Here is a 14,095-nt window from a genome sequence, read left to right as displayed (position 1 = left end):
GTTACCAGAGTAATTACGAGCATTATCGCTAGTTTAACCATAGAGGGGCTGTTTTTGAATGCTATGGGTGTCATTCCGTGACTGTTGAAGGGGTGTCTCAATTCGTGGGGAATGTGTTTCAAGCCCTACCCCTTACTGCTCCGTTTGAAGGCACGAGGGGCAAGGGGAAGGTGTAGGGGTAGGGTTAGAAATTGGAAATGGGATTCTGCCTCCAAGTCTCTGTGGAGGAGGCCAGGGAACACTCCCACAGTGCACTGCATACATGTACTGTACAGAACGCCTACTACAGTACACTTCCTCCTCTTGTGTTGTCACTTGGAGAGCAGGATGCCTCTCTGCCACGGCTTACATAAGGGCCTCATATACATTATAAATCGCCATCAGGGCCGCCGACAGCTTGGGACAGGCCTGGGGACAAAGTCCTCTGAAAGGCCCCAATTCAGAATACATACGATGTAACGAGAACCAAATTCTGAGCTCCCCTCTGCTTGGGCTTGGGCCAACCTTTTTGTCCAACACCCCCACCCCCACCCCCACCCCCTGTCGGCTTCCCTGATCGGCATAAACTTCAAGGTGCACTTTATATAACAGGGGGGGAGGGAGGAGTGGAGGAGTGGGGAGGGCATTTACAGTAACAAGTCTTTGGTTGGAGTGCGTCCAAATTCGCCTCCTTCATCAAGTGGATGAGTCTTTTATAGCCTGTATGTCTCTTCCTCTCCTTGCCAAATCCGATGCTGTGGGTTCCTTGACCAAGGCAGATGTAAGATAATATCCCTACTACGAGCCATTAAGGATATGAGAGTTCAGACATCTTCATTTGGGGGTGCTTTGGTGTAGCAGGCCTTCGTATAGCAATGATGTAGCTAATGGTTAAGGACACGAACTTTAGCAGTGTTGTATCCCACCCTTCCACTCCCTACTACCACACTCCATGATGAGGTGCCCTTGGGCAAGTCACATAGCCCACAATATCGTGTTAAAGGGCAACTCCTGCCAATTTCAATGTACTGCTGTATTGCTCGTACTACCCTTGACTTGTCAGTAACCGGTGCTAGTTTTTGGCCCAGCACTTTCTGAGATATGAGCTATTCTAATGGGGGCAACTTTTGTTTACATTTTTTTTTTTAAATGAGCATAGGCCTACTCCAAATATTTTCCCAAAAGGTATCGCTGCTTGCTAGCTGTCTGCTGATGTTGCATAACCTTTTGGATGTTTTTGGGAATAAATAAAAATGTTTTTTTGAAATGCAAACAAAAGTTTCCCCCATTGAAATTGGCAGGAGTTGCCCTTTAATTACTGTAAGTCGCTTTGGATAAAAGCATTAGCTAAGTGTAATGTAATGTTAAGTGTAAGGCTAAGTCAGCTGTCAGTTTTCATGCCTATGGGGACCAGGTTTGAGTCTGACCTGGGCCATTCCCCATCCCTAGCCTATCTCTCATTTCATGTCTGCTCTCATGCTGACCCGTCATAATAAAAGGCCCTAAAAGCCAACAAAATATAATAAACAGGGTTAGTCATCTTCACTGAGCTATGACACTGTGTTGTAGACCTTGGCCAGCAGTGCACAGCATTGCCATAGTGATGAGCATCACATACAGTGCAGTGCAGTGCAGTACGTCATGCCTTGATTTGGATCAATCTGCTTTTAGCAACAGTTCCATCTTGAGCATTCGGCTGGCTGGCCTACACAAGAAACCATGACAACAAAATGACAGGGTAGGCAGAGCCTCCTGTAAGCTGTGGCTGTGGCGGCAGAGGAGCGTCTGGTCCGTCTGACCATGTTTTTAGGTGAGCACTTCCAGAACAAAATGGCCCTGTGGTTACAACCCAACGCCCAACGGCTAACTACTGCATCTCAGCATGCGGGGCGGCTCAAGATTTCTTTTTTAAAAATATTTTTTTGTTGCTTTTTTTACTTCATTTATGATAGGACAGTGAAAGTGGTGACAGGAAGCGAGTGTGGGGAGAGAGACAGGGAAGGTCCGTCAAAGGACCCGGGCCGGGAATCGAACCCGGGTCAGCCGCATGGTAGACAAGTGCCCTACCGTTTGACCAAGGTAGGGCCTGGCTCGAGAGTTCTTATTGTCAGTCAGAGCATATAGTATTCTTCTCTCCATACGGCATAGAGAGAAGACTCTAACCTGCACAAAAAAACGTACACATACACACACAAACTGTGGAGAGCCGTGGGTGTACAAAGCCGCCCTCCAAGCAATAATATAAAATAAACATGCACTTGGTTGACTCGGTTGGCACTGCTTTTTCATTCCGAGAGAGAGAGAGTGCAGATTGGGGTTGAGAACCTTGTTTGTAAAGGAGAGAGACTGTTGCATTATATCCAGAGCGCATACTCTTTGAAAAAAACTCCAACTCCGCTTCGGGCTGTCAGAACGCATTACTGCAAAGCTTGCGCAAAAATACACAGCAGCCAGAGCTCCAGATCAGCATCATCATCATCCCTATGAAGAAAAACGAGGACAGGAGGACTGGGCCTCCATATCACAGTACATATTTCTCCGTAAATTTCTTTTACTCTCACAGTGTTTTTTTTGCTCTTACTTCCTCTTTTTTCCCCTCCCACCCTTTTTTTTTTCCTCGCGCAAAAATACGCAGCAGACAGAGCTCCAGATCAGCATCATCATCATCATCATCCCTATGAAGAAAAACGAGGACGGGAGTACTGAGCCTCCATATCGCAATACATATTTCTCCGCCTTTTACTCTCACAGTGTTTTTTTTGCTCATCCTTCCTCTTTTTTTCCCCTCCCACCCTTTATTTTTTGTCCTTGCTTTTTTTTTCTCCGTTTGTTTAAATGAGTGGAGTGGAAATGAGATTCTCCTATGTCTTCAAATGCACTGTGGGCATGCTGCCAAGCGCCATGCTTTCTGGGTATCTATCAGCCAGGGCGAAGAGCATCTGGCGAATCAATTATTGAATTAGGCGAGCTAGCATTCCTTTCAGAGGAGACAGAGAGCAGAGCCACGGGAGGGCTCGCATCATCAGAGCAGCGGTGTTTGGTCGAGATGGACTGCTTTGTCAAGATGACCTACCAAGGGTACTTGTAGTGGGTTGTAAACAGAGGCGGATTTTAGGGAAAGCTAGGCAATTGCCTGGGGCCCTGACAAAATCTGTCCTCCATGGGGGCGCTGTGGCACAGCGCGCTAAGCCCCCCACATTTGGGCTTGCATGCCCATGGGGACCCCGGTTCGAGTCCGGACGGGGTCATTTCCCAACCCTACCCCATACCTCTCAACACTCACTTCCTGTCACACCTTCACTGTCCTGTCCGAAATAAAGGCCCAAAAAGCCCATAAGAATATCTAAAAAAAAATCTGTCCTCCATAAGGGCCCCCACTGTCAAACCAGTCACGGTAAACACACAAAAAAAGTAGGCTTAATCTTAATCAGTGACTTATGTAAAGTAATCAAAGATACCTGGGCACATCAATGAGACGAAACACTTTAATAACCCCAAAACACAGAACGTCATATTTATACAATGACGTTTTGAGGGCCCCATGTTTATATTTCGCCTCGGGCCCCAAAATGGCTAGATCCGGCCCTGGTTGTAATGGCTTGGTAGCTGAGCCTGAGCCCGACGGGTACGGTAGCTCATGTTGACATAACAGGCAAGAGGTGAAGCTAAAATGCTTCAGAGGGCAACATACATAGCTAAAACTGACAGTCATTCGATTTGCCCTTCTGCATTAGAGGTGGTGTGCACATGTACACATTAATGTACACATTAATTGCCTGATAGTGCAAGTGTATTCCAAAGCAGAAATTGTTTGCTATTCCAGAAAGACATCACGGCAAATCCAGCCTTGTATTTCTCTTAGTGAGATTCTCTGTATACACGCAGGGAATCTGTTAGCATTAGAATCCGCATGAAAATCAAACTGTAACCCATGCCAAACTTGGTCACACTTATTCAACTGGAAATGCTAATGTGCTTGATAACAACACATACAAACTATTACACAATACTGGACACAGCAGTCATGAAGGGGCAAAACTTTGGTCACTTTGGATTCAGATCTGCTAAATGTAATATAAACGTAACTACCTGTGCATGTAAAAAAAAAAACACAATTCAATATCAACAAATATCAGAGATAAGGCCTCTCGTCTTACCAGATGTCCACTTTCTCCGAGACGGGTTCGTTTCTGATGACCTCAGGTGCCATCCAGGCCACCGTGCCAGCGAAGGACATCTTGGTGCTCTTGTCACTCAGCTCCTTGGAGGTTCCAAAGTCGGAGATCTTCACCAGGTCATCATAGGTGATGAGCATGCTGCAACAAACAACAGGAAATCAGTAAAAAAAACAAAAACCCACAAAAAACATTATTTACAACCGGTTTTCTTCACAGTAATTCTGCAGGGGCATTATTATAGTCGTGTATGAGTTTTTCATTAAGTGTGTAGCGAAGGGGAGTAGAGTTGCCCAGCTGGGACTCGGACCCAGACCTTCTGGGGTAGTAAACTGGGGCTCTGACCGCTACACCAAAGAGCCAGACTCGTTGGCATGTTAGTCAGAACACACCCACCACCCTAGTGATGGCCACTCCATCACACTGCCTTCCCCTTCGGGAAGCGCACCCGTGCGCTTCACACACTCATGGTGTCCCTCACGCAACTGCCTATCATGCTTCTCCCATCCAGTGTGCCCCATCATCAATGCTTCACCCATCACTTGGGTCCCTCACACCAGGGTCACCAATCCTGGGGGTCCCTCACATGGAATTACGGCTTACACACAATGGGTACGCTTCCGATGGCCTCACGGTACCATCCCACTTCTGACACCATTTGTAGCGAAGGGGAGTAGAGTTGCCTAGCCCTGACTCGAACCCAGACCTTTTGGGGTAGTAAACTGGGGCTCTGAGCGCTACACCAAAGAGCCAGGCTCGTTGGCATGTTAGTCAGAACACACCCACAACCCTAGTGATGGTCACTCCAAAGTGTGTTCATAAAGTGTAACTGGTAAAACAGGAAATGTGACAATAGAAATCGGCAGTATCAACATCGGTCCTTGACTTGAGTGGGTTTACAATGCTTAATATGCCCACCGTTGTCATTGCAATGCTTAATACACCCGCTCTGTTACTAAATGTATTATTTCCCCGACTTACAGGTGTATGTCCTAGAAAGATAACGATTACATGTTTATGTGTGTTTTGATCTTCGCCACTCACTTGGGTGACTTGAGGTCGCAGTGTATGTATGATGTTGTGCAGGTGTGTGTTTGTTTGTGTGTTTGTTTGTGTGTTTGTGTGTTTGTGTGTGTGTGTGTGTGTGTGTGTGTGCGCGTGCTATGCCACTCACTTGGGAGACTTGAGGTCGCAATGTATGTATGATGTTGTGCAGGTGTGTGTTTGTTTGTGTGTTTGTGTGTTTGTGTGTGTGTGTGTGCATGCATGCGTGTGTGCATGCGTGTGTGCATGCGTGTGTGCATGCATGTGTGTGTGTGTGTGCGTGCTATGCCACTCACTTGGGAGACTTGAGATCGCGGTGGATGATCTTGTGGAGGTGCAGGTAGTTCATGCCTCCCGCGATGCCCATGGACCAGTCCACCAGCAGGGAGGGCGTGATCTTGCGGCCCGCCCGCAACACCTCGTACAGCTGGCCCTGGGCACAGTACTCCATGATGATGCAGTAACACGGGGCCTGGGTGCAGATACCCCTAGGAGGAGGTGGAGGAGGAGGTGGAGAGGGAGGAGGAGGAGGAGGAGGAGGAGGAGGAGGAGGTGGAGGTGGAGGAGGAGGAGAGGGAGGAGGTGGTGGAGGAGGAGGAGGTGGAGGAGGGGGAGGTGGAGGAGGTGGAGGGAGGAGGAGGAGGAGGAGGAGGAGGAGGTGGAGAGGGAGGAGGAGGAGCAGGAGGAGGAGGTGGAGGAGGTGGAGGAGGTGGAGAGGGAGGTGGAGGAGGTGGAGGAGGAGGTGGAGAGGGAGGAGGAGGTGGAGGTGGAGGAGGTGGAGAGGGAGGTGGAGGAGGTGGAGGAGGAGGTGGAGAGGGAGGAGGAGGAGGAAGAAGAGGAAGTGGAGGAGGAGGAAGAAGAGGAGGAGGAGGAGGAGGAGGAAGAGGAGGAGGTGGAGGAGGAGGAGGAGGTGGAGAGGGAGGAGAAGAAATACAGTTAGGAAACTGATTTGATTTGATTTGATTCTTTAATGTCCACAGGTGTGGAAACTTGTCTTCAGTTTCACCATTGTAAAAGACATACAGTTACACATTACACATTCAAAGACATTACACCAGGGCTATTGAAATGGCGGCCCTTGGACAGCAAGGTTCTGGCCCCCCACAAGCCCCTTGAAATACCCAACTGTTTTTTGGAATTAAGCGATAAAAGTACTGGTTCCTTTATCGTGCTGAAACGGGACACGGGACGTTAAAATGCAGGAAATTACATCTAAGAAATACAAAAGTTTTCTGGGGGAGGACCCCCAGACCCTTCACTTCAATGAAGTCTCCCATATTTTTTTCATTGACAGTCGGCAACCATAATACATACGTATACGGTAGTTCGGCCCCTTAACTGGGAGGAATTTGAAAAACTGGCCCTCGTTCACATCTAATTGAATACCCCTGCATTACACATTTAAGACAGACACCCCATTGGCATGAGATACAACCAGGGCTCGGCCCTACTATGGTCTAACGGCAGGGCACTGGGCCACTAGGCCGGCGAGTGACCAGGGTTCGATTCCTGCCCAGACTCATTTCCTGTCCCTCTTTCACTGTCCTATCTGAATAAAGGCTAAAATGCCCCCCCCCAAAAAAACCAACGCAACCAAAGACACACAGTAAGTTTTATGCTAGCCAAACTGAATTTTAACCAGGATTTCACCGGTTGGTAGGTGCAATGGTTTAGAGCAATGGATACAATCATGATGATGCAGGAGTACAGGGCCTGGGTGCAGACGCCCCGCAGAGGAGGAGCAGCAGGAGGAGGAAGGAACAAACAGTAAACAAATGGATTAGTTTTAAGTCTTAGATAGTCTTTAGAAGGTCTGTCCAGGAGCGATGCATTACTAAGCTCGGAGGAGGTTGAGGAAAACAAGCGGATTAGCCTGGGCTCAAAACATGAAAACAATTTTGGCTGAATCATTAATTATTACCATTAATACTCATTAATGAATCGGTTGAGCACTGATGTTCCCCCTAATGTATTGTATTGTATTGTAATGTTGCCGCCCACGCCTCGTTCACACACAGTAGAGATTGTTTTCTAATAACTTTCTCTAATACAAAACATGAAAAAAAGAGAATAAGCCATCCTTCTTGTGATCCTATACACCAGGGGTGGGCAACTTTTTTCATTCGAAGGGCCACTTCAAATTCCCACAAGGGCCGTAAAAGTCCTCCGAGGGCCGTACTATGAACTCAGAATCAGGATTTCCGCCTGCAATTTAGGCCTATATTAAAGGTCGACGCCTTTAAAACAGACCCCACCTTCTCTAGGTCCCCTGAATATAACTTAATTGTATTGGAAATGTGATGTCTATCATTCTTTTACAAAACATGTCATATTTCATGTGAAGCTGGCCGCATAAAATGAAATGGCTTCAAGGGCCGCAAAGAGACAAAGGTTCCCCACCCCTGCTATACACACTTCCACAGCCAAGTCAGCCTGGCCAAGCTGCCCAGGTGAAAAAGTGGTTCAATTTAGTACAATAAAAGCATGACTGAAGTGTACTTAGCATGTTAAAAGTGCACTCGTGCTTTTTGTGCTAAGAAAAAGTATGTTTACAATATGCTTATTTAAAGTATACTTAAAATTAGATGTAATTAAGTTGCTCTCAAATAAAGTACACTTAGCGAACCATACTTCAAGTCGACTTCGAAGATGTTTGGCTAAAGTGTATTTAGAGGAATATACTAATAGTGTTCTAATAGTGAACTTACTAAAAGTGTATTTTTTAATAACATATTGCAATTGTACTTTTTTAAAGTGCAATATGATTACACTTCACCCAAATGTCTTTGAAGTGTGATTTTCTATAGTGCGCTTTAAAGTAAATCGTTTTAACATATTGCAAGTATACTTTTTCTAAGTGCACCATGATTGTACTTCACCCAAAAATCTTCAAAGTGTGCTTATGTCACAGGTGGGGCGCGCGTTTGCTGGCCGCGCCCACTTTGATACTACTACCCTGGGAGTTCACTGCACAACACCAAAAACCAAGACACAAGTTCCAGTTTTCGTTCTATTTATTTACCACCACTGGATTAAAAGTCAAAAGGGTAGGCCTAGTTGTCTCTGTCCATTACCCACGGGGGAACCCACCCACGCCCAAGTCTGAAGTCTCCAATGGAATGCTTGGACAGTCCAGCCACCAAGTCCATCCGTGCGGGGCTTGCGAGGTGAATTACACTGCAACGGGGGCATGGCACACACGTTCAATCGGGAGCAGCTGGCGGTGATGAGAAGCGATGGGAGTTCTTCTGCGTAGGCCCGGAATAGCTGGTTGGTCTTCAGCAGTCTTGGGTGCGAGCGAGAGGAAAAGAGAGAGAGAGCGAGAGAGCGAGAGAGCGAGAGCGAGAGAGAGAGAGGAGAGAGAGAGAGAGAGAGCGGCGCACTCACGGCGCGCAGTAACCAGGCGAATACGAGTCACTCATCTTCACGGTGGGGTGCATCTCACCCCTTTCCATCGAGGCAGGTTCACCTGGCCGTCACTCTGATTGCGGACTCCTTCTGGGCACTATGCCAGTCGCGCTCTCCTCCGAGCTGCCAGTTTGCCTTCTCATCCAACTTCTCGTCCCTTTCGCCTGGCTCTGTCCGGTTACCGGTGTCCGACGTCTCCCATCTTGCCGCTCCACTCTCGCCTCTCTCTCCCCTCAGGATGGCATTCTCGCAGTCATCTCTCCTTGCGGCTTTCTCCTCACAGTCTAGTTTCTTGCTGTTTAAAACTCTGCTCACCAACCCACGTGCACCAATCACCTCCATCCTCCTCACCTGCGCTCCATTATCCTAATCATGCTCCAGGTGCATTACATTGGGAATGAATGACATCTAGTTTTCGGTTCACTTAGGCCTCAATTGTCACCCTGTGACACTTACACAAAGTGCATTTACCCATAATGCATCATCATGCATGTCCTTTCATGCAATGCAGTTCTTGGAGGTAAATTTCTCAAACAGAAAGCCATTCATCCTGAAGGAATATTTTTGGTTTGCATGAAAATATTACTCATTGTTATATTCTGTGTTTATTGTAGGGGTTTTTAAAATTTAAAGTGGTACACAAAAAATGACCATGTTCCCACCATCATTATGATGGTCACGTATATGTTCTGGTATATATAGGCTCACACTTCCCACAGTATATCAGTTGAAGGTAAGTTGGAACTAATTGTTCAATCAATGAATTTGGTGTCATTACTAATCATCAATCCATGTGATCAATTGCAGGAAGGAGGAGCAAGATTGAAAGAAAGTGAAATGTGTACCTGAAATCTCTGTAACAATGCAATGATTGTAAATGTCAGTCATGCTAAGCATGCATACTGTAACACTACTGTGACTGTGGTTGTGTGTAACGTACAAGCTCTGAGAACCAGCATGGTTTGTAATATTACATTTATATTATTTCATGTACTTGGGAGTGTACTGTAAATACACTTCAAGCATACCTGTTATATATTTACAATACTTCATATGATATACTTTTTACAGACTTAAAATGTTCCAATGTAGTCCAAAGAAGCATGAAGTTAATATACTTTTAGTAAACTTCTAGTAACAATAAAATGTTATAGAAGTGTACTCAAGCACACTCTTAATGCCATACGAATGCATGAAAAGCGTGTTTGGAGCATACTTTCAAAAGTATGCTTGTAGTGCACTTAAAGTTGTCCAAAAGCGGTGCCAATTTAGCATCCTCAGTGTGCTGCAAGTGTGCTGAAGTACTGCTTTAGTAGTGCTTCAGCGCACTAATAGTGCAATGAAGCGCACTTTAAATCGCCGAAAATAGTACACTTTGTACTAAGTACGGTCAAAAAAAGTACACTTTAAGTATATGGGTTTTTCACCTGGGTGGCTACAATGGAAACGATTTCGAACAGCGACTAGGGCTCTACATTTTTTTCATCACCTGCCAAAATGGCTTGTAGATGTTACCTCTAATAGGCTAATAGATCTCGCTAGTCAAACACACACTCACTATTGGGTCAGAGTGTGCAGTAAGGTGGACTTTTCTACCAAACAAACTGAAATTGAACCAGCAGTTGGCTGGTTGGGTGGTGCTGATTAAGAGCCCTGAAGAGAGAACTATAGATACATAGAAAAATGCCCCACTCCCCTAACATCTCCCTGTGCAGTTTCAGCCCATGCAGGATGGGAAATGTGATTACAACAGTGTCTTTCACTATTATTACAAGTTGATGAACCACTGAAATGGGTTGCACATCATTTTAAGGTTGAAAAAAAAAAACATTAAGCGTTGCTTTAATTAAATCCCATTCTAGAAAGACACGTTTTCCAGACAAGAGAGTGACTCCCGAGGAAAAGCAGAGATGCTAGTAACCATTTGCTGAAGCTCTAGCATCCCAGGGGAGTGCTAAAAACATATGGTCTGATGAATAGATTGTACTCTTAGGTCTTCATTATAATTGTCTAGATTGGGCAAAATGCTGTGCAGTAGAGGCACGTTGTGTAATTATAACATATTCTCACATCAGTTCAGTCTCACAATGAATAATGACTGCTCGTCACAAGCGCATGTGAAGGAATACTCGCTTTTTCACCTCTAATGTACAATTATGAAGAATGAGGGGTTGACTGGGTGGTGATAAATGTAAGATGGTGCTTTAGGTACAGAGAATAAGGCACAGAGGAGGCTTTGGAAAGTGTCGTAGGACAACTTGTGACCGTGTCAAGGGCAGAATTCTAACCATGTCTTCAGTGGGGTTTTATGCCCATTTAGACTTGGGTTTGAGTTAGGTATCATCATTGTTCTCGGTCCTTACTGGCTCTTTACTGTCCTGCTTCGTTATATGCAAAGATCCAAGCAGTGCGTAAGTATCTATTGTCATCATTACTTTTCAGATTTTACGATAGCCAGCAAGCCGGAGTGAATCCTGCTAGAATGTTACACTCTTACAACCTATCAGAGTGGATTCTGATAGAATGTCACTCTCTTCCTTCTCGATGCCACACTCTTTATAACGAATCATACTGCATCTTGCTGGGATGCTGCTTGACTCACTTGAAGGTGATGATGTTGGGGTGCTTGAGCTTGCGGAGGTGCTTGATGTCGGTCTCCTTGATGTCCCGGACCTTCTTGACGGCCACCTCCTCCCCGTGGAACTTGCCCAGGAAGACGGCGCCCTGCGCTCCACTCCCTACCCACTGCAGGTCCGAGATCTCCTCAAACGGAACCTCCCAGAGTTCTAGGAGAGGGGAGAGAGGGAGAGGGGGAGAGAGAGAGAGAGAGAGAGAGAGAGAGAGAGAGAGAGAGAGAGAGAGAGAGAGAGGGGGAGAGAGAGAGAGAGAGAGAGAGAGAGAGAGAGATAGAGAGAGAGATATGAAAGAAGGAGATGAGATAAATAGAAGGGTGGAAGAGAATGGAGGGGAGCGGAAGAGAAAGGAGTAGAGGAAACAGCAGGGAGGATTGATTGCTTACATTTATTGCCATTTCAGCAGCTATGGCTATATCATGGCCAATACAGATAGAAGAACAAATATCATATCACATGAACAAAACAAACTAACAATCATATAGATAAAGAGATTAAGTACGTTTTTGTTAACATCAATACATTCTAAAAAGTTCAAAACCTTTAAAGGTGGGACCTTATTAAAAATATTTAAAAAAACAGTAACAGCAGGGAGGAAAAAAGAGGGAAGACGAGAAGGGAGGAGAGGATTGAAAAGAAGTAGATGGAGAGGGAGAGAGGAGACAAAGAGAAAGGAGTAGGGGAAGCAGAAGAGAGGAGAGAGAGAGAGGGGAGGTGAAAAAAAATACAGGTGAGTTCACTTCAGAGTAAACAAGCGAACGGAAATTGAGAAATTACATTTCAGAGATGGAGAGTGGGAAAGGAAAAAACTAAATCATTTTCAAACACGATGCGAGAGGTTGCTATGCAAATGAACGATAGGCGGAATGGAGTGTGATAACAGCCCATTAGCGGAAATAGAACCGCACAAGTGAGGACAAATGAAAAGCAATGCAGCCTGCTGCTGTTCGAGTTGTTTGATGGAGGCCTCGCTGTAATGCTTTTTATTACAAACACTCATTTCTCATTTCCAGTTGATTTCCTTTCCCAACATTTGTCCGTCCTTGGCCCCTGCTTCGTGACAGTCCTGTCATCCTGCCTCTTTTCGAGGAAGGGACGGGGGAACCGAGCGTGCTCGGTGAATAGGACGGGAGAAGTTTGAGGCCTTATTGAGCAAGGCAGTGAGTAATCAGTGGCTTTTGTGAGCGAGTGAGTGCTGGCTGGTGTGGTGCGTCATCACCCCATCCTTTTTTTAAAAAAAGCGCGAGCAGAGAAAAACCACCGGCCAAACAACGTGATGCTTCCTGCCAGGGAGGGAGAGAGTGCAAGCAAGGTGCCAAAGGAAAAACCTGCCATGGCAGCTAAATTTAAACAACCTTTCCACCTCGCTCCCCCAGAAAGACAGAATGGAAGAAAGAATCAAAGAAACAAATGGAGAAAAAAATAGAGAAAGAAAGAAAGAAAGAAAGAAAGAAAGAAAGGCAAAAAAAAACAAGCAGAAAGAGAGTGAAAAAGAGAGGCCCGACTAAACTAGCCATGGCGACACCGCACCCACCGGAGTGGGTGGCATGATCCACAGCTCGAACCGGGTGACCGGCCGCTAGTCCCCGCAAGTCAGGGGGCACGCCGACAGACGCAGGCAGCACTTTAATCTGAGCAGGGTAATATGCTTTTGGCTCTAAATCCTGCTTATAGCTATTGTGCAGAGGCCCGGTGACAAGATTGGGGAAGCTGAGGAGGGGCGATGGAGGATTTAGGAGGAGGGGCACGGGGAGGGAGAGGGGAGGAGTGGGGGATTGGAGAGGGAGAGGTAGAGTTGATCCCCATGGGAGGTGTGTATCTCTCTCTTTCCTAGCCTGCACACACACGCGCGCGCGCCGCACACACACACACACTATATGTATGTATGTATGTGTGTGTGTGTGTGTGTGTGTGTGTGTGTGTGTGTGTGTGTGTGTGTGTGTGTGTGTGTGTGTGTGTGTTCATGGCTGTGAATGTGCATGCGTGTGTGTGTGCATTTCTATCTGCTTGTGTGTGTGGGTGAGTGAAAATGAAAGAGAAAGAGAGAGAGAGAGGGAGAGAGAGAGAGAGGGAGAGAGAGAGAGAGGGAGAAAGTGAGTAAGAGGTGCTGTGGGACAGCCGAAACAGACGGCTCAGAAAGCCTGCAGCACTTTTCAAGCGTGAAATTTCTCTTCCAAAACAAAAACAGAATAATAACTAAGAATTATTTATGTGTGCATTCAAATTTCCACCATGTTGTTTTTTTTGTAGGATGCCGCCATCAAGGGGATACGGAGGAGGAGGGGGGAGAGGGGGGTGGGGGGGGTGGCAGGCCGTTTCCTCAGATATACTAGCTCTCCACGCTTCTCCATTGATGTGTGATGAGGATTAGGCATGCTCGCCAGAAAATCTTTAAATGGGTGGAGCTCAGAAGAACAACAACAGAAAATCAGATGGGGCCAAGCCTAAAAGCACAAAGGTGACGATTATTGGAAGGTCCACTGTTGTGAAAGACTTGCTTTAACCTTGCTTTAAACCTGCCAGGGGCTGACGTATACGACAATACCATACCCATCACTGTTGTGTGGTTATTGTGTCACAACAAAGGTTAAAAAAAAAAAATTGTCCTCTGTGCTAATTAAGAAACACAAGTTCAAGATGGCACATGAACAAAAAGAGGATAGACGCCGCCGCCCTTCATGAACACACAAATATAAAATTTAAAGGGACACTGTGTGAGATTTTTAGTTGTTTATGTCCAGAATTCATGCTGCCCATTCACTAATGTTACCTTTTTCATGAAAACTTACCACCAGCATCAAATTCTAAGTATTCATTATGACTGGAAAAATTGCACTTTTCATACATGAAAAGGGG

General features: G+C 46.0%; 1 protein-coding gene across 2 annotated transcripts in view; it reads right to left on the bottom strand.

The window, feature by feature from the left end:
• Positions 1 to 14,095, bottom strand: part of map3k12 (mitogen-activated protein kinase kinase kinase 12) — a 46,065-nt gene that overhangs the window by 22,694 nt on the left and 9,276 nt on the right. For both annotated transcript variants that reach the window (XM_063214859.1, XM_063214860.1), the window contains exons 3-5: positions 11,209 to 11,392; positions 5,495 to 5,686; positions 4,137 to 4,295 (exon numbers count right to left, since the gene is read on the bottom strand). In XM_063214859.1, the coding sequence (XP_063070929.1) occupies positions 4,137 to 4,295; positions 5,495 to 5,686; positions 11,209 to 11,392 (535 nt within the window). The remainder of the gene's footprint in view (positions 1 to 4,136; positions 4,296 to 5,494; positions 5,687 to 11,208; positions 11,393 to 14,095) is intronic.

This window comes from Engraulis encrasicolus, chromosome 14, assembly GCF_034702125.1.
Source record: "Engraulis encrasicolus isolate BLACKSEA-1 chromosome 14, IST_EnEncr_1.0, whole genome shotgun sequence".
NCBI lineage: Eukaryota > Metazoa > Chordata > Actinopteri > Clupeiformes > Engraulidae > Engraulis > Engraulis encrasicolus.
Note: the sequence above shows the minus strand (reverse complement) of the source record. Positions and strands in the feature narration are given on the sequence as shown.